This window comes from Apodemus sylvaticus, chromosome 22 (genome assembly GCF_947179515.1).
Source record: "Apodemus sylvaticus chromosome 22, mApoSyl1.1, whole genome shotgun sequence".
In the NCBI taxonomy this organism is placed as follows: Eukaryota; Metazoa; Chordata; class Mammalia; order Rodentia; family Muridae; genus Apodemus; species Apodemus sylvaticus.
Genome location: NC_067493.1, coordinates 55,360,902 through 55,388,623, shown reverse-complemented (window position 1 = coordinate 55,388,623; position 27,722 = coordinate 55,360,902). Strand labels below are relative to the sequence as shown.

At 53.4% G+C, this 27,722-nt stretch overlaps 1 protein-coding gene across 4 annotated transcripts; it reads right to left on the bottom strand.

Moving 5' to 3' along the window:
• Positions 1 to 129: 129 nt before the first annotated feature.
• Positions 130 to 26,926, bottom strand: Sart3 (spliceosome associated factor 3, U4/U6 recycling protein). Of its 4 annotated transcripts, none has more exons than XM_052167845.1 (19): positions 26,576 to 26,926; positions 22,545 to 22,671; positions 21,496 to 21,600; positions 19,117 to 19,301; positions 17,261 to 17,366; positions 16,190 to 16,314; positions 13,152 to 13,307; positions 11,927 to 12,065; positions 11,308 to 11,415; positions 9,788 to 9,865; positions 9,611 to 9,669; positions 8,939 to 9,048; positions 6,556 to 6,668; positions 5,837 to 5,913; positions 4,573 to 4,741; positions 3,469 to 3,923; positions 3,006 to 3,158; positions 2,515 to 2,693; positions 130 to 992 (listed from the first exon to the last, which is right to left on the bottom strand). In XM_052167845.1, the coding sequence occupies exons 1-19, from the start codon at positions 26,888 to 26,890 to the stop codon at positions 818 to 820; spliced, it is 2,934 nt and encodes a 977-aa protein (XP_052023805.1). In that variant the 5' UTR covers positions 26,891 to 26,926; the 3' UTR covers positions 130 to 817. The 4 variants fall into 4 exon arrangements, with proteins under 4 accessions (XP_052023805.1, XP_052023806.1, XP_052023807.1 ...); XM_052167846.1 differs by having other exon boundaries at positions 3,469 to 3,920; XM_052167847.1 differs by having other exon boundaries at positions 17,261 to 17,312.
• Positions 26,927 to 27,722: the final 796 nt, after the last annotated feature.

The following is a 27,722-nucleotide window of genomic DNA, read 5'->3' as shown; positions in this document are numbered from 1 at the left end:
ACACAGAGCTGAGGAAAAGCAGGTGCACCATGAGACACACACCCACCCAATTCACACACACACACACACACACACACACACAAACACCATAGCCATAATGAACACACACCTGGCTGCAATGCACAAGGCTTCCGTAAGAACTTCAGTTTAATAAACAAAACTAAACGGGGGAGCTCAACTTTGCACTAGACATGGCATTTGGACATCAGTGTTTGAACAGAGGGCTCAGGTCTCCAGTCATCAGGCAAAGAAAGTGGTCCACAGTGGCCGACACACAATCCCTATGAACAAATGTTGCCGACATGCCACTCTCAGGGACATCAAACAGTCCAAGTGTCAATTACAAATACATAATAGAAAAACTCATGGCCTCTTTGGACAACAGCCCCTCACGTGTGTCTTCTGTGTGTCCCTACTTCACTCGACAGGCCGATCCGACAAGTGACAGGCTCTTCCATTCCACCTTTCACACTTGCAGAGCGATGGGCACGCGTGCTGTGCAGGGCCGGGGACGGGGTTCGTAGAAAAAGGGCCAGAGGCCGTGAAAGTGTCAGGACAGGTGGGCCTCAAGAGCCCAGAGTGTCCCTCCTGTTAGGCCACTAACGTACCGTGGACAGCCCGTAGAGCGGTCGGCCTCCACCCTCAATGTGAGGGAACGCTCCTCACCACCATGTTCAACAGAGGCTCTCCCTTCCCACCTACACCGGAGGAGGCTGGGAGCGCAGGGGAGTGCCAGCCCTTCTGTCTCAGGGCCCACAGTGGCCAGCCCGGCCAGCGTGAAGGAGCAGGGAAGGCATTTCCCATCTCAGAGTCCTGCTCACTTTCTCAGAAGCAACTTTGCAAAATCGGCATTGGACATCTTAGGAGCCTCGGTGGCCACAGAGGTGGTGACTGCCAGCCCCGGAGCTGGGCCGTTCTCAGCCTGAGGAGCAGCACCTTGGCGCTGCAGAGCTCGCGGAAGAAGCGAGAGCTGGGTCCTTCCCTTCCCGCGCCTAGAAGAGCAAACAGAATGACCCTTTGGCAGCACAGACACGCGGCCCTGGCTGGACTGAGATGCTGGGATTACCAGGCCAGGTCAGAAGAGAGCTGTCGCTGGCCCAGCATGCAGACAGCCAAGTCCTAACCTTGCACCAAGAAAACAGCGCAGGAGCCACGAGGCACTTGATCCCAGCTAGGAAGTGAGGGGCAGTAAACAAGCCTCCATCTTTACAGGTCTAACCATGAGCATGCCTACGCCAAGTCACGGAGATAACGAAAACGGCTGCCGTCTCTCCAACCTCAAACAGCCTGGCCCTGCCAGTCCCTTTCATCAGTGAGCAGAGCCGCCAAGCCGTGTGGGGATGGCAGCCGCCCGGCTGACTGCCACCCACGTCCTGGAACCACGCAGGTTCTGTTTTAGGCATGGAAACTGCCATAACTTACTGCCTGGGGCTGGCTCACCAGGCAGATGCTGTGACCCAGCTCTGCAGGAGGCTAAACCCTTTCCATGTCAGAATAAAGTGCAGCTGTGCAGGCCAGGTTTGTTAACCTGAGAATTCTGGAACCATCTACAAAGAGGGAACCTTGACTCCCCCAGATTCAGCCTGTGCATTCACCAGGAGAGCACTTTTCTTGACTGGTGATTGATGTGGGAAGTCCCAGTCCCTGAGCGGGGCCTGCCCTTGGTTGTATGAGGAAGCAGGCTGGGGCTAAGAGAAGGGCACCTGCTCCTCTTCCAGGACTGAGTCTGAGTCCTGCACCCGGCATCAGGAGGTGCATAACCTGTAATTACAGTTCTGGCCTCCACAGGCACTGCACACATCCTCCCTGTGTGTGCACATGCATTCATGCAGGAAAACACACATACACATAAAAAGAAAGACAGCAATATTTAAAAAAGGAAAAGGAAGCAGATAGGCAGGCTGAGTGGCTGGAGAGATGGCTCAGGGGTTAAGGGCACTGGCTGCTTTTGCAGAGGACCCAGGTTAGATTCCCAGCATCCATAAAGTGCTAACAACCATTTGTAACTACAAATGGTTCTAGGGGATCTGTTGCCCTCTTTTGGCCTCTGTGGGCACTGCACACATGTGGTACACAGACACATGTGCAGGCAAGATAACACATAATATAAGTAGCAAAATATTTTAAGAAAGCAAGCTGGGCAAAACATGGGGAGAAAGCCAGTGAGCAGTGCTCCTCCACGGCCTCTCCTTGGCCTCAGCTCCTGTCCTGTCTCCCTCTGAGGACAGACTATGTAAGTGGCCCACCCATAAACCCTTTTGTCCCCGTGGTCTTTATCACCAGGACCTAGCACTCACAAGGCCCTGGTGGACTGGTGGACTGGCAGACAGCACAGCATGCCGCCAGCTGCTTCTCTTTGGAGACTTGCTATGCACGCCCATGGCCAGTGAAACCAAAGGTCACCCTCAGAGCAGCAGGCCCTGGCTTGTCTGACTAACTCCCCTGCCCGAGACCTGACTCTGCCCCTCAGCACTGGCCAGGACAAACCTGCACAGAACAGCAGCAGACACTTACGCTCCATACGTCTGCCGGGGGACTGGGGCTGCCCTCCCTTCTGGCTTCTCTGGAACCTTCCGCTGCGGGGGATTGCTGATTGCCACCTTAATGACGTTCTCTCTGATGCTCATGCCGTCCATCTTCACCACTGCCTGGGACGCCTGGGACTCATTTTCATATTCCACATACGCCAGGCCCTAAACACAGTGCACAGCCCAGTCAGTGAGAGGCACCCATCTGCAGTGACCCCAAGTGCTGCCGTCCTGCCTACAGAGCTATCCCTCAACTAACCATTTCACTGGCTGTCACTGACTAAAAACTGAAAGGCCTCTCACACTGTGCTCACCTCAGAGAAACTGTAAGCCCGGCATGGGGCGTGGGGGGTGGGCAGACCCACAGCTCACTGTCCGCCGCTTTCCATCGCTCTCCCCCTCACCAGTGGTAGTAGTCAGAACCTGAAGGTGGATCCACCTCCCGCCATAGACCCAAAGTCTGCTGTCCCCACTCACCTTCGGCTTGCCAGCCCTGTTAGTGACCAGCCTGAGGTCCTTGACAGTGCCGTGAGCCTTACAGATGCCTTCCAGCTCCTCTTTGGTGCAGGAGAAGGGCAGGCCCGAGATGAAGAGCTTGTGTTTCTCCAGGGTGGTGCTGTATCTGAACACCTGCAGAAAGGCAGAGCCCACGCTCAGGCAGGTGCACCCCAGCATGTGTGTGTCCTGCACGGCACACCTGGGCCACAGCTGGTCTCAGAGTCTTATGTGACGAGGCACGCCACCTCGGTGAATGGCCACCCTCTTAAGCACCCAAAGGAAAGCAGCCATCCTTCCCAGCGTTCACTATGGTCACCACCAATCAAGTGGAGGCGGCTCAAAGCGACCAAGCCGTGAGCCAGCCTGAGCTCTCACAGCCCTGTGTTGTCAGCTAACAGCCCTTGTGGCTCCAAGCGCCACAGCCCTCTTCAAAAAACCATACCTTGAAATCAGGGTTTTTGCTCTTATCCACACAGGGGGACACAAACATAGGCCTTCCCTCCACATTCTTCCTGTCCAGCTCCAGGGCCTGTCGGGCCGACTTCTCCTCTTTAAACTCCACATAGCAGTAGCCCCGGAAGTCCCCACGGTTGCTGAAGATCGGCCTGATCTGCACCACCTCCCCACAGGCCTCGAACAGCGGCCTGAGCTTCTCCTCCGGCTCTTCGATGCTGTAGGGCAGGTTGCTGACAAAGACGGTGACACTGTCCTTACTGCTGTCGTGAGCCACCTTGGCCACATCCCGCTTAAGGGAGGCTGCCTTCTCTTTCTGCTTGGAAGGGGGAGCCACGTCTACTGTTATGCATCTTCCAGAGAGTTCTGCTTCTTCCTCCACAGCTGAGGCCGCTCCAGAGGCCACACTGTTCTCCGTCCTTCGCCGTTTGGAAGGCTGCTCTGCTGGCATTCGAGAGAAGCAGAGGCAGTTAACCTGGTCTGCACTCCTTCAGCAGTCCCACCACACAGTGCACAGTGTACACAGGAGGGACAGCCACATGCCCACAGCGTGGGCCAATTCACACCCCAGCAAAGGTGCTGCACAATGAAACCAAGAGCAGAGATGCCCACCGCCCAGTCATGGAGAACGACCTGGGAAGCCATTCCCAAGCCTCAGGCATCCGCCCCCCACACGCTCCTGCCCCCCACACGCTCCTGCCCCACGCAGGGGTCTGCCCCCCACACGCTCCTGCCCCATGCAGGGGCCTTACCCCCACACGCTCCTGCCCCACGCAGAGGTCTACCCCCCCCCACACACACACACACTTTCAATACTGGCCAGAGCCCTGCTCCTGCATCCGACCAGAGGACACGGGCTGGGCTTGGACGGCCTCCACCACTGTCTCAAGAAGCAGCACAGGGCTTGTACATAGACCATGAATGTTTAACTGGGTCCTTAGCAGTCACGAAATGGTGACAGTGTCATAACTCCTGACTGAGCAGGGACGGCTCAAGGTGAGGTTGGTTTCAACTGCTCACCCAGAGAGAGCCGCTCGTGCAGTTAAGAGGCTGTAGTGACTGCCACGTGCAGCCCCGCCCAGTCTGGCCCTACCTTCCTCCTCTTCGCCCCACTCCTTCTCATCGTCCTCGGCCGCCTTGCGCTTTTCTGCACCTTGCGTCTTTTTCTTCTTTTTCAGGGCCTTCTTCTCCGCCCGCACCTTCTTCCGCTGCTCGGCCTTTTCCTCCTCCTGCTGTACAAGAGCCGCTTCCTTCTCGGCAGCCTAGTGAGAGAGGGCAGGGCATTCTAGAAGCTGCGCAGTGCCGGCTGGCTCACTTGTGAGATGGGGTGGGAACTCTCATACAATACATGACCGCATGAGCGCAGCAAGGAGACTCATAACTCAGAGACTTTGAATACACACCGCAATCATTACACACCACGAAAAAGAGACAGGCAGTCCTAAAGCGCGCTGTCTTCCGCTGTGACAGAATGCTGACAAAAGCCCCTAGAGACTGGGTTAACCTGAGCTCACACTAGAGCCGTTTACAAGTCTACAGTGGGGCTGAGGACAGGACCCCGAAGCAGCCGGTGCCATCCCCAGACAAGAGAGGGAAGCAATATCTGCAGGCTGTGTTTGGCCCATTCTTTTTATTTCATTTGAGAACTTAGCCAAGAAACAGCACCACGCCCACTTAGGATGGGTCTTCCACCTCAGTTAGTCCAGCTCAGAAAACCCCAGAGGCGTCAGCAAGCTAGAGCTGTCATGCACCACGCACAGCCTGGCGTGGCTCCTTTAACACTCGATCAAATTCCCCAGTCTCCCGGGACTCCAGTCCTCTTGGATCCCAGGCCCACATCTCGCTCAGCTGTCCATCTGTCTGTCTGTCTTCCCACTGAGTCCTACAGGTACCACAGGTGTGTCCAGAGTCCATCCAGTGGAGGGGCAACCTACCCTAGGCTCCACCCTGGAAGGAGACTGAAGGCCCCTCCCAGGAGCCGTCAATTCCAACAGCTTCCAGGAGAGAGGCTGTGCGCCCCAGGGCTTCTGCGTGACCTAGTGTGACCGAGTCCAAAACTTTAACTGAGGCTACAAACGGCAAAGGGTAAGTTTAAATTCTGACCCGGATGCTTTTTAACTAGTATCTGATGAAGGGGCTGGGAGGACAGTCAGTGGTTACAAGCACCAGCTGCTCTTCAGAGGACCCAGGTTCAATTCCCAGCACCCATATGGCAGCTCACAACTGTCTGACACTCAGTCCCAGGATCTGATGCCCTCTCTGGCCACTGTGGGCACTGCCCACACATGGTGCAGACAGAAGGCCCAGCACACCAAGGGGCAGAGCAGCCCCCAACCCTCAGGAAGCACCGCTCTCACCTTCATTCTCTGCTCGTTCACACGAGCCAGGCGAGTCTCCGTTTTCTGAATGGCGAGATCCCAATCTTCCAAGGTCCCTGGAGAGACAGAAAGGCAGGGCTCACACACCCACCTCTCGCTGCGGCGGTGTTCCCTCCCCCGCTGCTCCAGAGCACAAAGCTCCCTTCATAGAGCTGCTGTGGCTCTTGCTCTAAGACAGCGCACACCATGGGAATCCGCATCTGTGATTCCAACAGTCCTGGGCCGCTGCTGTGTCCTCCTCCCCCAAACACACTTAAAACAAAAACCTGACTGTATAAGCTCTTGATGGTAGAGATTATAAAAACATGGCAATACAAAGTGCATAAAGTCCAGAGCGGGGAGCCGCTCCAGTGTGCTCCCTGTCGGTTCTCTGTCTGATCTGCAGGTCAGTCTCTCCCTAATCCAGACTTGCTATCTTCCAGAACTCTATTGCTACGGCGGAGGGCCTACAAGACGGTGTCTCTGGAGCCCTGCCTCTCCTGCTCCCCGAGTGCGCCTGTGGTGCAGACCCTGCCAGTGGCAGCGCCCACGAGTCCCGCGTGACTGTGGTGGAGTGTGAGGAACCTGAGGACATGCCTTCCTATGCCCGCAGGCTGAGCGCTGCTGCAAGCGGGCTCCCTCCCACAGACGAGCAGTCTGTCCTCACAGACAGACGCACCCACTGGAGACAGCTAGCAGAGGACGGCCCAGGCTCCCACCTTCTGTCCGCTCCATGGTGAGCAGCACTTCGCAGACGTGCTCAGGGTAGTCACTCGTGCACTGGACCGCTCGGTGCAGAGCCTTCCGACAGTGCTGCGTGTCGCCATGCGCCCTAGAGCAGAGAACAAACAGCTGCCTTCAGGGCCTGAGGAGAGAACATGGACGGGCTGCCTGCTGAGGCAGGAGACTGCACCTTTCAGAAGCAGCCCGGCCTTGTCTTGCAGGCTCCAGGTGCTGCAGTCACAGGGGAGACCCTTCCTTAAGTACCCATGCTTTTTCTCGCCTACCCAGGAGCGCCTGGAAGTACACCTCAGGCAGCAGCCTGGAGCCAGGCCTCCTGTGCACATGGGAGGAAACAGTGTAGCTCCTGGCTGCACCGGACAAAGTTCTCTGCAGTCCACTGAGGGCTCTATGAACCATGAATCCAAAATGGTGTAACTTCATGCTGAGTCAGGTTTTACCCTGAAGAGTCACAGATGCTCATCACACTGGCCTGTGTGTGTGTGTGTGTGTGCACACGTGCGAGCACATGCACGCACGTTAACACACTCAGACCTTCAGAGCAGGCGTGCTTTGGCTACAATCCACACATCTAACGTCCTGGGGTTTTGTCACAGTGCTGGTGCTGGCACATGCTAGGGACGTAAAGGAACCTCCCAACAAGAAGCTATGCAGAACATGGAAGTGCACAGGCGCTCCTGTGTGCACGAAAGGATGGCACTTCCTGAAGACAGCGAACACTGCAGCATTACAGCATCAGGCCAAAGGTCTATCGAGTCAAGGGGCACATTCCACCTGGCCCTGCTGAGTTCTGCTATCGTGGCGGGCGGACAGCAAGCTCATGAGAGGGCTGTGAGGCTGCCCTTCCTCCCACCTGTGCTCAGGCCGGCTTCTTTATACTCACAATGAGAACTACAGCACAGCAGAGGGAGGCAGAGACAGACATGAGGAGCCAGGTAGGTAGCCGTCTCTTTTTTTGTCAAAACACCAGAATAGGATTTGGAGAGATGGCTCAACGGTTAACACCATCTGCTCTTGCAGGGGACACAGCAGCACCCACATGGTGGCTCACAACCACCTGTGACTCCAGTTACAAGGCCTCTGTGGACACCAGGCACCCATGTGACACACAGACAAACGTTCACCCGCCAACAGAAAATAAAACCATAAAAAAGGTATTAAGCCAGTTGAGACACTGCATGCCTTCAATTGCAGTAGCTAGAGAAGAGAGACAGGCAGATCTCTATGGGTTTGAGGCTAGCCTGGCCTACGTAGGCTGTCTCAAAAGAAGAACAAAATAAATAAATGTATGGTGTTTTTTTGTTTGTTTGTTTTTTAAATCCCAGACTGTGTCACAAAATTATGTAGAGTTTGGTAAGTATGAAAATTTCTTTTTCTTTTTTCTTAAAAAAATGTGCTTATGAGCTGGAGAGATGGCTCAGCAGGTAAGAGCACTGACTGCCTTTCCAGAGGTCCGGAGTTCAATTCCCAGCAACCACAACCATCTGTAATGGGGTCCAATACCCTCTTCTGGTGTGTCTGAAGACAGCGACAGTGTACTCACATACATGAAATAAATAAATCTTTTAAGAAAAACTGTATATATGCTAAATGCATACTTTGTCATCTCTAAAATGACTTTTATCTGCAGGCACAGTAAGCTGGCCTCCCACACAAACAGTGACGGAAGTGTCAGAGTCACTGGGGTAGCCTGACAAGCCTGGTTGGGACAGGGTCCTGAGAAACTCACTCTCCCACACACCCTTAGGTGCATTTTAACTAGTTTAATTTGGGCACGCATTTTTTTAAAATGGGAAAACAAACTTTTCTAAAAAGGAAAAAGTATTAGAAATATGGTGGATTTTCACTATGCGCTGAATCAGACAGCTGCAGTGAGTTCAAGCTGTCATCTAGGGACGCACTTGGACGGCTGAGCAGGTGTGTCCCCATGAGCTAGCCTGGGCTACACAGCGCCTCGATCTTGGGAGGGAGGGAGAAGACTGCAAGTCTAGAGGGCCACAGTCTGACGCGCCATGACAAGCCCACCGTAAGCTCTGAGGGCAGTGAGTGCAGTCCTGGTTGACCCGGCACTTTCCCTTCTGTCAGTGCCCTATGCTTCCTGTGCAGAGTACAGTAAATCGTGCCCCGCGCCCCAGTCCAACCAGGCTCATGCAAAACTCAAAAGCAGAAACGACTTAGAACTTCGTGGCTATAGGAGCACACACACACACACGCACACACACCCCACAGATCCAGAGACTTGCCAGCCACAGGACCTGGGAGGGAGGGAGGGAGGGAGGGAGGGAGGTGCCCACCCAAGGAGCTGGCTCGAGTCGGCTCTGCCAAGGCTGGATAAGGACACCACCCACTCGGGTCACCCACCTTTCCAGGTTATAATACTCCAGCCACATGTTGGCATACTTGGCATTTCCTCTGGTCATGATGCTGTCCCAAAGTTCTCGAGCTTTCTGCATGTTATTGCACAGGCGCGCCTACGACACATTAACAAGATCAGCTAGGACACCTCCTGAACCCCCTGGCAGCAAAGTCACACAGGCATGTCTATAAACTCCTTCTTGACCAATTGTCACACTATCCCTGAAGGTCCCAGGCCTCCCTCCAGCACTGTTGGCCTACAGCTCCACTGCCTCTCTGAGACAGCAAGCCCTTCATGGCGCAGGACTGGGACTCTATCAGTGGGAACGCACTGTCTCCGTGTCCCTGGCTTAGGAATCGCATTGACTGCCCGCTATCGCTCCAACAGTCTGTGTTCCGGACAAGGCTAGAGCCAGAGACAGAGCCGCTCGCTCATTCACAGCACAGCCTCAGCAGCCGTCAGGCAGCGGGAGGGAAGGGCTGAGGGACGAATGGTCAACAGCCAGCATCCAGGCACTGGCCGCTGTGCTGCTCTGGCTGGGAAAATCCTCACCAGGAAAACAAATCAAGCACAGCATAGTAAGGGTGGGCTAGACCACAACTCAGCTCCTGCCCCAATCCTCACGGATGTCGCACAGGCCTTCGGAGGAGGGCGGGACAGGTTGTGCAGGCACTCACCTCAACCCGGGCCCAGCTCTGCATGATCAGGCAGCTCGGATCTCCACCCTCGCTGAAACCTTCCGGAAGGGAATGGGGCAGACAGTCAGGGTGACCGGAAAGCCAGCACTGGCCCAGAGTGGCTCAAAAGCAACAACAGGCAGGGTGGCTGGGAGGACAGCGGGCTGGGCCACTTACGCTCCTCAACCTCCTGCTGCAGATATTCCAGAGCACGCGTGAACGTGGACCGCAGCTCTTCCAGCTCCTTGCTTGAGTCTGTGGGAAAAGGAGAGCGGAACTTCGTAAAGCCGCCAAAGCCAGCATTTTTAAACCTCATACCAGAACCATGGAGGCCTGCTCTGGACACAGGAACCTATCACACAGCCTCTCACAATGAGAAACGGTGGGACAGCATGGTGGTACTGAGAAGTACAGGCACTGGCCAGCAGAGACAGGCAGGTGGCATGGGGACTGTATGGAGCAGCCTGTGACCCAGGGCAGGGGGGTGGCACAGGGACTGCATGGAGCAGGTGTGACCCAGGGTTTTCCTAGCTGACCTTTGGTATGGAGAGGGACCCTGCAGACAAAGATCTAAAAGAACAAGCCAGTCTTTTGGAAAAAAATCTGGGGTTTCTGAGTCAGTGTCAACCCCCCAGAATCTAGAATCAGCAAGGAGACAGGCCCCAGAGCATGCCTGTGAGGAATGATCTGTTCCATTAATGGACGTAGGGAGGCCTGCCCACTGTGGGCGGCACTGGCCTGATGGGATCCTGTGTGAGGGACAGGTCATAAGCAGAGGCTCTGGCACCTGCGGATCTCCCCTTCTCACTACAGATGTCCTATGAAGGCCGCTCTAAGCTCCATGGAGAAATTCCCCAATGTGCTGGACTGTGCCTTCAACTGAGAGACATGTACCCTTCTCCCCTGTGCTGCTTTTGTCAGAGTATTTCCCATAGCAACAGAAAAGACACTAAGACAGGGCTTGTGGAAGGTCAGACACAGAAAATGAAGGGCAAGGCCCCTGCGGCAGCAGGAAACCAGCCAAGGCCCAAGGACCAACATTCCTTTCACCCACGGTCTGGCTTTAGTTGGAAACTGCTAGTTTCTGAAGACAAACATTACTGATGGCCAGTCACTCACCAAGCCCTCCCAATCACAATGTGTCTGAAGAACAGGCACTTATCTCCAAAAGATATGTTAAGAAAAAGCACAGCAGTCATAAAGTGCGTGCATGACAGCACAGGAACCAGATCCCAGCACCCAAGCAAAAAGCCAGTAAGGTGACACATGCCTGTGGTCCCACTGCTGGAGACAGGGGCATCCCTGGTGCCCGCTGCCATGCCAGCCAAGCTTACACTCAGGATCAACCAATCAAAGACCCTGTCTGAAACACCAGTGAATGGGGGCTGGAGAGATGACTCATCAGTTAAGAGCACTGACTGCTCTTCCAAAGTTCCTGAGTTCAAATCCAACAACCACATGATGGCTCACAACCATCCGTAAGGAGATCTGACGCCCTCTTCTGGTGTGTGTGAAGACAGTTACAGTGTACTTACATACATAAGTACATACATTAAAAAAAGGTCAGTGACTGGCTCATGAGGAACAACACCCAAGGCTGATCTCTGTCTTACACATGCACAGACAGACAGACAAAACACACACGCGCACACATGCACACACACATAGTCCAGTCTGAGGAGGCCACACAACTGTACCTTGTTTGAAGTCAACCCTTCTCCTCAGGTAGTCTAGGTACACCTGCCAGATCTCCACGTAATCCGTGGCCTGGATGAAGCCGGCACTCAGAGCGTTCTCGAAGGTTGCTGCAATGCACAAGATACAACATTCACTACTGACGGTTCAAAAACAAGGCCATCAAAATCAATAAATGTGACTTATGCACTTATAAGTTATGCTTTTATAAATACACAGGGCACAGAGTCCCATCCCCAGCACCACACACCAAGGAAGGAAAAGAACAGACTCAAGTGTTGAAAGGGGCACTGTGGTCTACCAAGGGCTTGTCCACAGTGGCCGAGGCCCAGACGGGCAAGGAAGACAGAGTGACTTCTACAAAACTCCTGAGTGTCAGAAGCTAGGAGCACTGGGACACCAACCAGACACGGCCTGTAGCTACAAGAGCTCTGCTGCTGCAAGGCAGGCCTGGGCGCCGGCTCAAGGCGCCACAGCTCTGCTCCTCAGTGCAGAGGAGGCTAAAGCTGCCAGACATGGGGGTTCATGTGTGTCTCCCCAGCAGGCCTGGGCTCCAGGGAGCTACACGGGAAGAACATCCTAAGAAATAGCTTAGGAATTCTCCCACACAAATGTTCCCACCGGAAATCATCTGATGGTCCAGTCCATGCCGCTCCATGGCCAGGAGGTACCGACTCCACAGGGCCACTGTCCACGGGCAGTTCCTCACAGCACGGCTGTGCACAGACAAAACCAAGTCCTTTACTTTCAGCTGCCGATCCTGTGACAAAGGATTCCCGAGTGAGTAAAGACAGGCTGTCAGACTTCCTCGATGTCAGAGCTTCAAGGGAAACGCCCCCACAAGCTCAGGGTTCCAATTCAGTACCAGCTACTGGCAGCACACTGTTTTGGGGCGACAGGCTCTGCTGAGCAGGTGGGCCAGGGAGAGGGATGAGAGCCTTCAGGGCTACAGCTCAGCCCTACCCACCCTGGACCCTGTCTCTGGACCCCGACTGAGACCATGCCTTAAGCAAACACCTCTGCCAGAGCCACGTCACACACACACACACACACACACACACACACACACACACACACACCACACACACAGGGGCAGCGCCCCTCAGCCTCTTCTTTAAGTTGCTTCTTTTCAGGTTTTTGGCCATGAGAAAAGTAACTCATGATCATCAGTGAGACATGCCCAGCACAGCAAACTGGAAATGTCATCACAGTAGGGTGCACAAGTGTGCACTTGTCACCTCAGCACTCAGGAAGCTGAGGTAGGAGAGTCACACATTTGAGGCCAGGCTAGGCTACATATTGAGACCTGTCTCAAAAGAAATGAAGACAACAAAGATATATAAAAGAATGCCGTGGCCTGGCTTCCTCTAGGAAGAAATTACCAGGAAAGCACAAGACAGGTAGGACAGGGGACCTAGGCATCGGACACAGCCCAGAGACACATCCCTGACGCATGGACTTCACCAGGGCCCTTTCACAGGGATCGTGTGCATGCTGGGTCAGAGCTGGAGACCCAGGAAGGATACAGGGATGCCAACAGGGAGCCCAGCCACACAGGCCAGTCTGGGTGTGTGGAAGACTTCACCTGATCCATCACGTTTACAATGTTTCCATAATGGAAATGTAGTTTGGAACATTAATCTGTTAGACAAATTCTCTCTAGAGTTGCCAATCAGTTTAAAGTAGCATCAAATGCAGTAAATTCCCATGCAAATGACAAAGAAGACAGCAGGGACAGTGGGCAGGGAAACAGAGAGGGCATGGTGCAGCCAGTACACGTGGCTCCTGGCCGTGCCTGGTACGAAGGTTCTACCTTGAAGGAAACAGAGTGGAGCCGTTATCTTACTAGGTACTGACTGTAGCGGATCCACAAGTCTGGGACCAGGCAGTTCTCCACCAGGGCACGCTCAAAGATCAACTGAATGCGAGCAGGATCCCCAATTTTCATCTCAAAATCGATGTAAGCTTGGTATTCTGCCAGCCGTGGGGCCTCTGCTTGCAACTGGAGCACAGGAAAATCACACTTGTTAAACGGAAGTGCTTGGCAGTTTTAGGAGCACAAAACATCTTCAAACAACTAAGCCTTGGCCAGAGCAGCTAACCCAGGATGAGAGACAGCCACCGGGTCCTCCTGCTCAGAACTGCCCACGACAGGACAGATCTACGGCCTGTAAGCACTGGGAGCCTCAGGCACCAGCACCCAAAGCCTGTTCTACAGCATCCCGAGCACAGAGATGACTGACAGCACAGCAGCCTGCCAACGCCCACCGTTCCCGTGCTCCCAGCCTGCAGTGAAGGCCTCGCTGGGGGGGGGGGGGGGCAGTGTTAGAACCCAGGTGTAGCCTAAGGCAGACAGCGGGCCGGGCCGATGTGCTGACGGACCATTAACCTCTTCAGCCCCACTCTGCTGACAGCCAGAGTGGGGCACAGGGCTGTGTGCACGTAAGTGCACACACACCATTCACAGATGAAAGAGAGAAGCGCACACGGCTCCCTCACACAGCAGCAGCCGGCAGCGTTCGAGCCATGTTTTCCATAACGAGGACGCTGTGCCACTCAAGGACAAGAGCTGTTCCAGTGACAGAACAGAGGGTGGACTCGAAGGACGGCAAAGACAACTCAGGGTCAAGTTTCTGCTGACTTTTTTTCTTAGAGGGGGAGTCTAAGACAGGGCTTCTCTAGGTAGCCCTGGCTATCCTGGAACTCACTACACAGACCAGGCTGGCCTCAAATTCACACAGATCCGCCTGCCTCTGCCTCCCAAGTGCTGGGATTAAAGGCGTGCACCACCGAGTCCAGCTGCTTCTCAACTGATCTCAGAGCTCGTGTACAAGGCCGGTCTTGGAACTGCCCTGTCTCACAGCCAGGGAATCGGACACACAATGAAACCCACGTTTGCCCAGAATCAGAGCTCCTAAGTGGTGGGGCTGGGTTCAAAACAGGCACCTCCTGTCTCACGGTTCAGTCTCTTCGTCAAGGTGCCCAAGGCAGCTCGGAGGACGGCAGGGCTCTGCCTGCCCCACCTCAGATAATGAGACTGCAGGACAGCACGTCAAACCAAGGGGAGGCTCAAAGCACAGACACCACTGATTCCCTTCCAAGTAGCAAGTCGATGACAGACAGCTGTCTGTGACAATCCATAAGAGACACATGTATTGTGGTTCAGAACATCACACCAGTGCAAGCTACGGCCTGAAAACAGCTGTCAACAAGAAAAACAAAGGCAGGGAGGGCCTGCTGGATACAAGACAGGGAAAAGTTGCTGCCGGGGGGGCCCCGGGTGCAGAGACAGCACACATTAACGTCAACCAGAGGATTCCGGATACAGAGCTGAGAGTCAACAGAAGGGGCAGAACAAGGGAGGCAGCGCTCACAGAAAGGCTGCCAACGTGGACCAACTCGACTGTCTGAGGTGGTGCTGACAGCAAAGACTGAAGGGGCAAGCCAAAAAGCAAGATAACTTAAGAGTAAGAGCAGAGAGGTGTGTGGTAAGCGCCACCCACAAATGTCACTGTTACAAGATACCGAAGACTCACACTCCTATGTGAGCACGCTTGTGGATGAGAAAACAGCCATGGTGGGAATGCCAACTGCATTCTGTACATCACACATTTAAAGAAACAGCTTACAAGTTCACCACAAGCCACCGTCTGCCTAAAGCCTGCACACAGTGTGCGCGCTCCGGGAGTTACCACAGCCTCCCGGGTGAGACGGGAGCTCCCTCACTCTGAGCACAGGATCTATGCAGCAGCAGCAAACACTTAACAGAACTGAAAAGCTGAGTGTAGGCCTGACAGAAACAGACTGCAGGAAGCCAGACTCGGGGAAGAGCAGTCAACTGTCAGCACTGCCATGGCACAAGCAGGGTGGCGGGCAGAGAGCCAGGGCACACGCTCAGTCACTGTGTAGCCAGCTCTACACTGCAATAAGGGACACACTTGTTATCATCAGCACCACACTGGCCCTCCACACAACCTAACAATCTTCAGATTGTTACTGCCTGCCTGTTCCTGCTCGATGGAGACCCAGACAGGAAATCCAGGCTAAGGTTTCACGTCAATGAACCATCGCCAGCAAAGACAGTAGTTCAAAAGCAAAAAGACAACAGTAGAAGCCAGGACTCTCAAAAAGTACCCAGAAAAAGAAAAGGGAAAGGAGGAAAGGGCTGTACAACGTCTAGCCTGAAACGGCTTCAGAGAACAAGAAACCCCAATGGCCAGCGCACAAGAGCAGATGTTCTCATTCTAAAGGAAAGCCACAAACGCCAGCCCGACTCGGAGCCCAGGCTAAACATACGGAACGCCAACATGGGACTAGGAGCTGACGACCCTCACTACTGGCAGGGTGCATGCACCCAGGCCCTTCTGCAGCACGACCCTGTGACCAGCAAGTTCCCTCTTCTAACTCCTCTGTGTGTACAGAGGACACTGTGCCCCTGCATGCACACTGCTACACATACAAGCCCACAGGGCAGCACATGGCTGAACACGCATGACACCTAAGCTAACCACGCACACACAAGCACAAGAAAAAAATCGCAGCCTGAACCACCATGTCTACAATGTTCTACAAGCAGCATCAAGGACTATGCTAAGGGTTCGTTCACATGAGCACAGATACCCAAGGGGCGAGAGGGACAATCAAAAGCCATCAAGTGACCGTCTCGAGGGAGAGGGAGGAGGCAGCACCAGGGAGGAGCACAGAGGCACCGCCCAGGGCACTGCATGCTCTCTTCTAACCTGGGTGCTAGGAACACGCATGTTCACATTGTTATGTGAACTACATGTTACACAGTAACAAACCTTAAAGAGACTGTTTGCTGTGCAACTGGGCCGCAGGCTGTGGGAACGCTTCAGGAAAGCCCCCAGGGAGCAGGGCACTCACCAGCGCTTCCTCGAAAGGCTTGTACTTCTCCAGCTGCCCCAGCGCTCTCTGATAGCTCTGAAGCACAGACTCTGGTATGGGCTCTTCTGACCACTCTTCATACTCTGCAAAGGTAGCCTCCATCTCTACGGAAAGATGGACTCAGGCTGTGGGTTGTGCCATTGAATTTTATCAACATAAAAAGCCAGAAGACAACAGGGTCACCCACACCCCTCCCACAGCACCCCAGTTCTGTGGAGACCACACGTGGCCTCAGTACATCTCAGAACAATAGCTGGACAACCTTCCTAGCTAATCGGTCAGTGAGAGCACGAACAAAGCTCTCAGCACTGATTCTGAGCTGCACAATGGTCCTACACTTCCACCCTCTCCCTCCTGGGGCCTCCCTCCGCCTCTGCGGTGTGTTCTGTGATCCTCGGGGTGAGGTGGAGAAAGAAGCTAAAGCTAAGGTAGAGCAGCCTGGCCGCCTCATGCTACTGTGTCAGATGAACTACAAACAGGTCAGTGCTGGCCTTTAATGGACAGCACCCAGGAACCCCAGTGGGCAGCCTGTGCAAACATGAGATCTGCAGCCCAGGGAGCCATGACATAAGAGAGCTCAGGGCTCGAGCAGCTTCTCTGGGGTTCTGAGCAGGGCCTGAGGTAGAAAAGGGCGGTGCCGACCTCGCACAATGGGCTCACTCACAAGAGACCCTAGGCAAAGCCCCTAAAATTGAAACGTGAATGGCTACAACCAACTTCTGAAACAAGTCACCGTAGGATCGGCAGAACACCCGTGACATGCAGAGACAGACCAGCATGGGACTCTTGATCAACAGTGTCCCAGGAAATGAGATACTGTCCCCTTTCCAAGTGTGTCTTAAAGTTAAAAAAAAAAAAAGTCAAGAGGGCCCCAGGAAACAGCCTCTCGCCCCGCCTCTGAGCCTAATAACTTTTAGCATTAACAACTAGAAACAGACTTTTCCAATCATATGGAGAACACCAATCCTGCCTGCCCCATGGGATGCTGGGAAGGCCGTGAATGAGGACACTAGCAGCACAGGGGGCTGCTGACAGGTCTGTTTCTCTTACCGTACAGTGGGATCGCCAGCTGTCGCCGGAAGAGGCTGTGAACTTTCTCCAGCTGTGAATCAAAGGTTTGTTCCCGGTCAGAAGGGGAAAGGAAGGCGGCTATGGGCTAAAGAGGCAAATCGCAGTAAAGCATTGGTTCCTTCCACTTCAGAAAAACTCCCAACAAACTGTCAACTCAACTGAAAACAGAGTCTGTAATACTTCCTTCCCTTCACACAGGAGGCATCATCCTTACTGTGGCCTCTACGGCTTACAGCAAGAAAGGAAAACAGAGGCCGGTGAGATGGCTGTGCGGGCAGAGGGCTGGCTCGTTCCTAGGTCCACTAGGTAGAAAGGGAAACCAACTCCCACAAGTTGTCTCTGACCTCTACATGCAGCTATGGCGTACATGTAACACTAACACACCCATGCAACAAAACATACACATAACACTAACACACACATATACGCACGCAACAAACAAAAACCAATCTTTTTAAAAAGAAAGAAATCTGGGCTGAAGAGATGGCTGGGAGGTTAAGAATACTGGTTGTTTGTCCAGAGGACCTGAGTTCGATTCCCAGCACCATGGTGGCTCACAACTCTAATGGGATCTGATGCTTGCTTCTTCTAGACAGCTGTTCAGGAAGACAGAGCACTCATATAAATAAATCGCTTTAAAAGAAAGAGAGAGCCAGGCAGTGGTGGTGCACACCTTTAATCCCAGCACTTGGGAGGCGGAGGCAGGCGGATTTCTGAGTTCGAGGCCAGCCTGGTCTACATAGTGAGTTCCAGGACAGCTGGAGCTACACAGAGACACCCTGTCTTGAAAAAACAAACAACAACAACAACAAAAAAAACCCCAACAACAACCAAATAAAAAGAAAGAAAAACAGAAAAGGAGGGAGGAGGGAGGAGGCTACACTGACTACAATGTGCAGAGCCTAGGTACCATAACGGAGAGCACTTAGGGTCGCAGCCTCGGGAACCTGACGGGGACCTGACCTCGGGGAGGCTGGGAAAGGATGCAGACAGCATAGTGCCAAGAGCTAGACACAGGCAACAAGGCAGAGTCACAGGCTCAGTAGTGACCGCACGTGAAGCACACCATGGTCAAGCCACAGCAGACGAATGTAGCAGTGTTTGGAGAACGAGGCATGGCAGGTTCGTGAGCCCACGCTGGGGAGGCAGAGGCAGCAGGTGCTGTTGTCTGAGGCCAGCCCAGGCCTGTGTCCAGATGACGTTTGGGAGCAGGGGACCAGGCGCTACAGAGCACAGTGCTCTGCAGACTGAGGACAGGCAGTCACCGAGGCTGCGTTCGTCAGTTTCACTCAGCACAAACAAAATGAGCCCCCGGCTCTACACCAGCCTGAGAGCCATTTTACACAGTGTCACGGGAGGTCACAGGACCAGTCTTCCAGTCCCATTGTCAGTAAGTGCTCCAAAGCATTCTGGATGCTTGACCTGTGATGGCCACCTATGAGGAGGTCCAGAGAGGGCCCGGCTGTCTATCCACCCCTCAGTGTGAAACCTCCTCTCAGTCATACTGAACGTGATGCAAAGACAGACATACATAACATACACACCCATGAAGACACATCAACCCATGTGTGCACATATGCACACACATATATACACACACACACACACACACACACACACACACAGCTTTGTAACTAAAAGAACATTGTTCCAATGTATCAGGAAAACAGTCATCTCCTTCCGAGTCAGATCAGGCACTCACTCTGCCGGAGACCCCCGACTGTGCGGTTACTGGCCCATCCCTTAATAGACTGGCAAAGCTAGTTAGACCCCTGGATGTCTGTGCGCAAACCGTGTCTCCTACAAGCTCGGATGGAGCCTGGGCACTCACTCACCCGAGCAGCCTCCACAATGGCGCTTTCAAACTCTCGGTAGGCCTCCCAGATGGCCAGGCCTTTCGTCATGTGGAGGCCAACAGAGGACAGGGCTCTTTCAAACACGGAGCGAACCTTCTCGAGGCCACCTTTCTGACCAATGCCACCAACTGAATACTGGCCGTACTCTAGCCAGATGTTCGGACCTAAAAAACAAGAAGGGACCTGTAAGTTCAGCTCATTAACATGCCCCACGTCACCCTCATGAAGACAGAATACGTGCCCACCAAATGCATGCTGTCTCTGCGGACAGGAGCCCTGCCAAGAGGCACCCAGCATCCCCAGCACCGCACTCTCAGAGGGGCTGACGGCATGGTCCTAGCACAGTGAAGATCTGACCGCAGACAGCGTGCCAGGGCGCAGTACGCAACTAAGTGCACGAACGCACCCAGTTAAGAGGCAGTACATAACTAAGTGCACATGCACGCACGCGCACACGCGCACACGCATACACGCACACACGCACACGCGCGGGCGCGCGCGCGCGCGCGCACACACACACACAGAGTTAAGGGCAGTATGTAACTAAGTGCACATGCACACATGCACGCGCACGCACGCACACACAGAGTTAAGGGCAGTATGTAACTAAGTGCACATGCACACATGCACGTGCACGCACACACACACAGAGTTAAGGGTAGTATGCAACTAAGTGCACATAGCTACAGTTCATTAAACTGAAGGGGTAGAGCACGGAGCCATGCAAGGCCCTGTGGGTTTATACAGACAGACAAACAGACACGAGGGCGCGGGGGGGGGGGGGGGGGGGGGATTGAAGGAACCCACTAACATATTTCAATGACTGTAAGCATAAGTCTGAGTCACTTGTCCAAACATTTCAGTTCCCAGAGCATCCCTTGCTAGACCTGTCCTCCACGTGATGAAGCAGGCAGGCGCATCAGCCTGAGATCAGGAATCCACTGGCTTTGCCTTCCTCTCAGCCCTGCCTGTCCTGAAACTCTGGACATGTGGAGTTTCTGATCCCAACATCTTCCCCACTGAATGGGACACTGTGACAGCCAAGCCTACCGTGATGGGCGTGGTGGGGACACCTGCATCCAGTACAAGGGAAGCAGAGGCAGGAGGATCACCACAAATTAAGAAGGCACATGGCCACGTCCCTTTGACACACCCACTCCCTTTTTGGTGATCTTAGAGCTAGGACCCAAATGCTGCTCTCAGAGGTTGGGTTGTCTTTGAGACTGGGTCTCGTGTCCCGAAAGAGCCTTCACTTCACTAGATACTCTAAGCTGCCCTCAAATTCCCGATCTACCTCCTGGGCACTGGATTACAGGAGAGCACCCCTACTCAAGTTCTCAAAGTGTTTTAATGTCCTTCTCAAAAAACATGTTGTCCAAAAGGGGACATGGCTCAGTGGTTGGAGCACTGACTGCTCTTCCAGAGGTCCTGAGCTCAATTCCTAGCAACCACATGGTGGGTCACAACTATCTATAATGGAATCTGATGCCCTTTTCTGGTGTGTCTGGAGTGTATTCATACACATAAAATAAATAAATCTTTTTTGGATTTGTTTTTTTTGAGACAGGGTTTCTCTGTATAGCCCTGGCTGTCCTGGAACTCACTCTGTAGACCAGGCTGGCCTCGAACTCAGAAATCCACCTGCCTCTGCCTCCCAGAGTGCTGGGACTGCATGCGTGCACCACCACCGCCCAGAAAAATAAATAAATCTTAAAAAAAAAAAAGAAACAAACCAACTACAAAAAACCGATGTTGTCCAAACCGTAGAAGACACCATGTGAAGCCAATATCTCACACTCTTTTTTGTTGTTGCTGTTTCTGAGATGGGATCTCACTACGTACCCTAAGCTGCCCTCGAACTCACTGTGCAGCCCCGGCTGGCTTGGAGCTCGTGACAGGGACGAGTGTGTGAGGACACGCGCCTGTTCACACGTCAGGGAGAGGCTGAAGCACGGCCTGAGCGACATGGTGAGACCTGGTCTAAACATTAGCAACAAAAGACCGAGGAGCAGACTGTCATGTCTTAGTCCCAGCACTCAGGAGGCAGGAGCAGGACGATCGCACACTGTGTGTGTGTGTGGGGGGGGGGGGGCTGTTTCAATCAAGAGATACAAGCTAAACTTTAAGTGCCTAGAAATCCCCTCTGTCAGACAAGCGCTGAGGGAGACACTTACTCTCTTCCCACAAATATTTTTCTAATTTCATCTTAAGCCCAGACAATCTCTACTGAACAATCACACATCACAAAGAAAAGGAAACTCTAAGTGCGGGACTAATGCATCCTTCCCTGGCAACACCTCAAGCACAGCACAGGGCAGCGCAGCTCAGGCAGGCAGCGCCCAGGGCCCAGGCACTCACAGATGTAGTCCTTCACAGCTCTCTCGAAGAGTTCGTCCACGCGCTCGCGGTCCAGGCCGTCCGTGGCCATGTTGATCTCATCGTGCAGCCACTCCAGCCAGAGCTCTAGGGTGACAGAAGCTCAGCTCAGCACAAGCCTGCTCCGGCTCCCACGGGTCTCAAAGCAGAGCAGACTGCACCCCGGCACAGGCGCAGAAGCCACATGCCACATTCACTACTCTGCTACACACTTGACATGTTCCCGTGAAAGGGAGGTGGGAGAGCCGTGTCCAACCGACCGACTGACTGACACCAGGCCGGCCACGCTGGACAGTCGGCTGTAAATACGCAGAGGCCCAGCCACAGGTGCTTGCTGCCAGTGCTTCTCAGAGCAAATGTGTGGACAGAAACAAGATGAAACCACTACACGTTCAGGCTGGAGGGACAACTCAGACGTAAGGAGCTATCTGCTCTCCCAGAGACCCAGGTTTGACTGCCGACATGCATCCCTGACCCATTTCCAGGGGATCCACCTCCCTCTTCTGGCCTCTGTGTACACAAGGTACACACATACAGGCACAAAGGCAAAACTACCCATATACAGAAAAACTTAGATTTCAAACTATAAATGTTGGGTTGGAGAGGTGGCTCCGAAGTTAGAGCACTGACTGCTCTTCCAGAGGTCCTGAGTTCAATTCCCAGCAACCACATGGTGGCTCACAACCATCTGTAATGGGGCCCAATGCCTTCTTCTGGTATGTCTGAAGAGAGTGACAGTGTACTCACATACATACAATAAATCTTTAAAAGAACACTATAAATGTTTTCCTAAATTTATAGTTCTGTGGTACAATAGGCTAACTACACACTTGTTGGAATGGAAGAGACCACAGTAAAGTTAAGTTACATTAAAGAAAATGTTTCTCATAGTATTACGCAGGTGGACCTGTATGATCAGACTACATTCTGCAGAATAGTCTGAGACAATGAAACACCAAGAAGCAGGCGATGTCCTCCCCACACCCGCTCCACGCCCCCACCCCCCACTCGCTCCTCCCTCTGCGGCTCACCTTCAGTCAAGGGGAAGGTCTCGCTCATCTTCTGGCGGGCCATCCGCACTTTGTTGAGTTCGCCCTCCAGCCGCAGCAGCCTGATGAGCTCCACGTGGCAGTTGTAATCGTAGCCATTGATGGACAGCTAAGAGCAAAGTTACCATCTTAAGAGTGAGCCAGCCAAGGGACCTGGGACTCCCTCAGCCTCCGCTCCCCTGCTGTGGGGTGGGGGTGGGGGGTCACTGCTAGTCTCCGCCCGAAGAGCTCAGGGGATTTAAATGGCAGCTGTGTTATGAGTTCCTTCATTTTACTGAACAGAAGAAGTAAGGACAGCAAGAATCAGTGCGGACCCATGACTGCACCGCCAACTCTGGCTCACATCCACATCCTACAAAACAACTCCTGTGTGACAAGACAGCCGCTGGCACATGGGCTGACTCCAGACAGACACTGCCACAGTCACAGCTCTTTGGTTGGTCTTAACATTTTCTTTAATTGTGCACATCTGAGGTTGCTGGCACCAACTGTTCCCAGAGTCTGGAGGGCAGAGCCATGGCCAGCTGGGGTTACAGGTAGTCCCCGCCCCACGTGCTGAGAAGCCAGTCTGGGCAGGCTGCCAAGTGCTCCTCACACTCTCTCCAGCCTCAGGTCTGGTTTTTGAGCGGGGCTGGCACATTCTTGCCACGCCCCCTCCTCCTCCTCCTCCTCCTCCTCCTCCTCCTCCTCCTCCTCCTCCTCCTCCTCCTCCGAACACCATCTTCCTGTCCCCAAGACCGAGCTAAGCTGCACTTTGTGCAGCACTGGCTCCCCTGCCTTTGGCAGCCACATCTCACACTACGGTGGGATTGTCCCAAGTTCAACAACAGCAACATAAAGGCTCACTGTTACATTTGGAACTTTTCAAGGTCAGAACTGAACCTGTTTCACTTGTACACATCAACACGAAGAGAATATGAGACTAGGACGGGCGGCAGCCCCACCCTGAGAGAACCACAGCCCCTCAGGAGTCCGGGAATGAGACTGGGAAGGGACTGTGGAGCGCTCAGAGCAGAATGGGGGACCACAGGGGAGCGGGGCGAGCCCTGTCTCCTGGGAGAAACGGGCGATCTAAGACCATCTGACCCTGAGACAGCATTGACGAGTGGGAGTGGGAGGGAAAGGCCACGCTACTTGAGCCTAACGCTAAGCACCTTCAGTGGAAGATCCAACACGGAGAGAGCAGCACTATGATTTAGGCCTGGGCAATCCCTGCACTGCCTGAGCAGAGGGGAGGAAACTGAAGGCATAGCCTCGGCTACTTTGAGAAATCCTGTTTCAAGGGGGAAAACTGGATGATATCATAGACAGAACATGTCTTTAATCCCAGCACTCAGGCAGAGGCAGGCAGATCTCTGAGTTTGGGGCTAGCCTGATCTACACAGTGAATTCCAGGTCAGCCGTGGCTACACAGGGATCCTGTCTCAAGAAAACAAAAGAAAAGAAAAGAAGAAAAGAAAAGAAAAGAAAAGAAAAGAAAAGAAAAGAAAAGAAAAGAAAACATGAGAAAACCCTTTCCTGAGGACGTGCGGACAGCAAACAGGCAGACTGTGTGAGGTTCAGCAGGGTTGGCCAGTGAGGACAGGCACCCAGAAACCAGTGCCATCCAATTCAGAGGCTGACAAGACACCACTTGCATCAGCTGTACAAGGAGACACCTGAGCCAATGCCCAGCCCCCCACCCCACCCCCACCAGCTAGCTCAGGAAGCCTTCTTCCTAGAGCCCAAACTGCAAACAGCCTTCTGTGCGAGGCTAAGCCAGGGTGGGACACTCCCGTTCTGCTTCTACGCTGCAAAGGGAAGGGGCCTTCTTGAAATGGAAAGGTGGTTTTGACAAAAACAATTAGTGTAATACAGACCTTCAAGTTTGAGCCAGCCTAGGCTAGAGAGTGAATTCCAGGGCAGCCTGAGCTACAAAGTCATCTTACAGCTGAAGAGATGGCTCAGCACCTGCAAACAAGCCCAACAACATGACTCGGGGCCCTGACAGCAGCGGTGGGAGGAGAGAACTGACGCCTACAAACTGTCCTCGGCCCCAGCACAGGTGCGCCTGCCGTGAGCATCAAATAAATAAGTGTACGTTCTTAAAAAACGACCTTGTCCCTTAAAACAACAAAAAGGATTTAGAACATCTGTTACTAAAAAGTAGAAGTGATAACCACCTGCTCCAAAAGACCTCTATTAGACATAATAACTAATTAGACATTATGGCAATGGGGCAAGCTAGGTCATCATTTTGAAACTAGAAAAATACCGGCACCAGAAATCCAGACAAGGTTAGCTGACTGGCCTGTGTTACTCACCTCACACTGCTGAGGGACTGCACCTCTGGGGGGATATCTGGACCACAGGTGACCATAAGAGATCAAGTCTCACTTGTGTGAGTTCAGACCAATCATCCTACCATTTGCTCTGAGACTTGTTTCCTCAGGAGAACAGAACTCTTTGGGGCCCCACTCCTCCGCATCTTCTCCTTGGCCTATGAACAACTGGGCGCACCGGATTTTGGTCTTCCTGGCACAACGGTTTACAGCTGGATTTGCCCAACAGGAGGCACTAGCAGAAGCATGGAGGGGAAACTGTCAGGTCTCGGGTGCTACCTCCACGCACTTGAGGCTTTCCACGTAACATAAGGCTCCCTTCGCCCCTTCAGACCTGAAGACGGACACCAAGTCCTGCTGTGACTAGCTATGGGAACAAAACCTGCATCCCCGGTTCCCCTGCCCACACTTCATAGACAGTGGCTATTCTTGCATCTTTGCTCGAATCATTCTAATTTGAGTTTATCTGCTATCCCTGCTAGCACACTGGATCATGAAGGAGTTATGATCAGTAACAGATCGGGGACCACTTTACCACTAGGGACCAGCACCGGGGTCATAATTACTATGGCAGCTTCATTATTCAGGAGTCATGGCTTATAATGATTATGACAGTCACATTTTACAGGAATTATTGCTCCTAATCTACAGCAGAAGCTGTTAAAAAAATTCACTCAAGAACACATGAGTAGAAGAGCCTTTACTGAATTCCAGAAGAATGCTGGCCCAGCAGTTAAGAACCCCGCTGCTCTTCCAGAGAGCCCAGGTTTTATTCCCAGCAACCACAGAGCGCTGACAACCGCCCATAATTGCAGTTCAAGGAGAGCTGATGCTCTCTTCTGATCTCTGCTCACACACCCACGCAGGCAAAACACTCATACACATAAAATAAAAATAAGTAAGAGGGAGTTGGGGAGGGGGTGGGCTGTATATGGTGGCTCTGGCCTGGCAGGAGGGTCAGAGGAAGGCAGATCTCTGGGAGCTCGAGGCCAAAGTGGTCTACATGATGAGTTAGTTCCAAGTCAGCCAAAGCTACATACTGAAATCCTGCCAGAAACCCCGCCCCCACAAAAAAAAAAGAAAGAAATCTGCCTTCAGACCAAAAGCCTCAACCTCTGCGCTTCTATTACACTCGCGACCATTTTTCCGTTCTACGCCACATTTTGGCCATTATTACTATAGGTAATAAGTTGTCCTCCTACTGTCAGACGGCTAAAACATCTGGTTAAGAGTGGCACTCCTGAGCCGTGGAGATGGTTTAGCAAGTAAAGTGGCTTGCCACTACATCTGATGACCCAAGTTCATTCCCAGGACCCATACGGCTAAGACACAACCGCTTCCGCGCATGCATACAAACACAAGTTTAAAATACAAAAAGACTAAAAGCCCTGAATCCAGCTTAAAAAGATAAAACAATTTCAGCGAGGTGTCTGTCACCTTGTGCGGCAGCGCCCTCCGGGAGCCTCAGTTTCCCAGTGAGATCGGATTAACACTACTTCCCCAGCCGTGGGGAAAATCCAACGCAACACTTTAGGAAAGCCCTGGGCACGCACTGAGCCCGGGACGCGGGGACACACGGTGGCAGACGGCGCCCTGGCGACCTCAGAGGTCTCCATAACCACGGAGGACCAAGGGGGCGGACCGGGCCTGGGGGACCCAAGGGAAGGGAGCCCGCCGCCCACCGCGGCCCACCTGCTCCTCCAGCCGCTCGATCTCCAGCTGGTTCTTCTCCTCCTCGTCGTCGTACTCCCACTCGTCCTCCCCGGCGGAGCTCTCGGCAGAGGAAGCCATGGCGTCCTCCTCATCCCCGTCACTCTCGCTCACGCCTTCCTGCTGCAGGTCGCATCCCGGGACCTGAGCCTCGGCCGCCTCCGCGGACACAGCGCCGGACAGCACCTTCCTCCCCACGCCCGCCGGCTTCACCTCATCCTCTTCTCCCTCGGCCTCAGGCCCGGCCTGGGGCTCAACCTCCGGCTCCGACAACGAGGATGCGGCCGCCGTCGCCATCTTGCGCAGCCCGCGACTCTCGGGTCTTCCCTTGCCCGCCGAAGCCGGGCGAACATCGGGCTGCCCGTAGCGTCCGCCTGATCAAAACTCCGCTCGGCCACCAGCGGACGTGGCATGGAGGGCCTCAGGTTGCAGGAAGCCGTGGAGAATCCGCAGCTGATGTTATCTTTAGGCTCCTCTAGACGCCGCTGTCAGAAAGAAAGGCTCACTAGCATAACCTGCGTCCGGCTACAACCTTGGACAGGTGTTGGGTCTTGGGACCGGAAGCGGCGGCCATAGCGGAAGTCGTGTGTGGTCGAGCCGCCATCTTAGGAAGGTCAGTCTTTTTTTTTTTTTTTTTTTTTTTTTTTTTTTGACTAGAGACTTTCTGTAAGGCTCAGCCCGCTCTAGTGCGTGGTTGTTTCCCAGCCACCCACCCTCCAGTGCGGACGAAATTCCAATTCTTCCACGATCGAATGCACCATTTCATGAGAATAGGCTATCTCGAGCAAAGCTCCCTCCCCTTTGTAACACCTAGTACCAATGGGTGTTAAACGGGTCAATTTTGTGATTTTTATGGTCAGTACTAATAAGTGTTGATTCGGAATGCCGTGCATGGTGTTTGTCTCTTATACTCCTCGTTCTTGAGGTAGAAAAGCATTGCGGTTTTCCTCTGCCCTGCCTTTCTCCTTCATCAGCAAGGTTAACGAGACAGGAATTGCGTCCGTTTTGCTTTCCTCGGGACTCCCAGGATGTATTAGTGACACCTAGTGTACACTTAATATGTATTCGGTCCATGAGTGAAGCTTTGGATTAACTAAACTTTGGATTAGTTTTAAAAAAAAAAAAAAGG

Excerpts from the sequence above, each read along its gene's own strand:
- Sart3 (XM_052167845.1), bottom strand. The coding sequence starts at position 26,890 with ATGGCGACGGCGGCCGCATCCTCGTTGTCGGAGCCGGAGGTTGAGCCC. Across the intron at positions 9,670-9,787 it reads GCAGCAGGAGGTTGAGGAGC|GTTTCAGCGAGGGTGGAGAT; the intron begins GTAAGTGGCCCA and ends CCCTTCCGGAAG. Across the intron at positions 4,742-5,836 it reads TGAACGAGCAGAGAATGAAG|GCTGCCGAGAAGGAAGCGGC; the intron begins GTGAGAGCGGTG and ends CTCTCTCACTAG.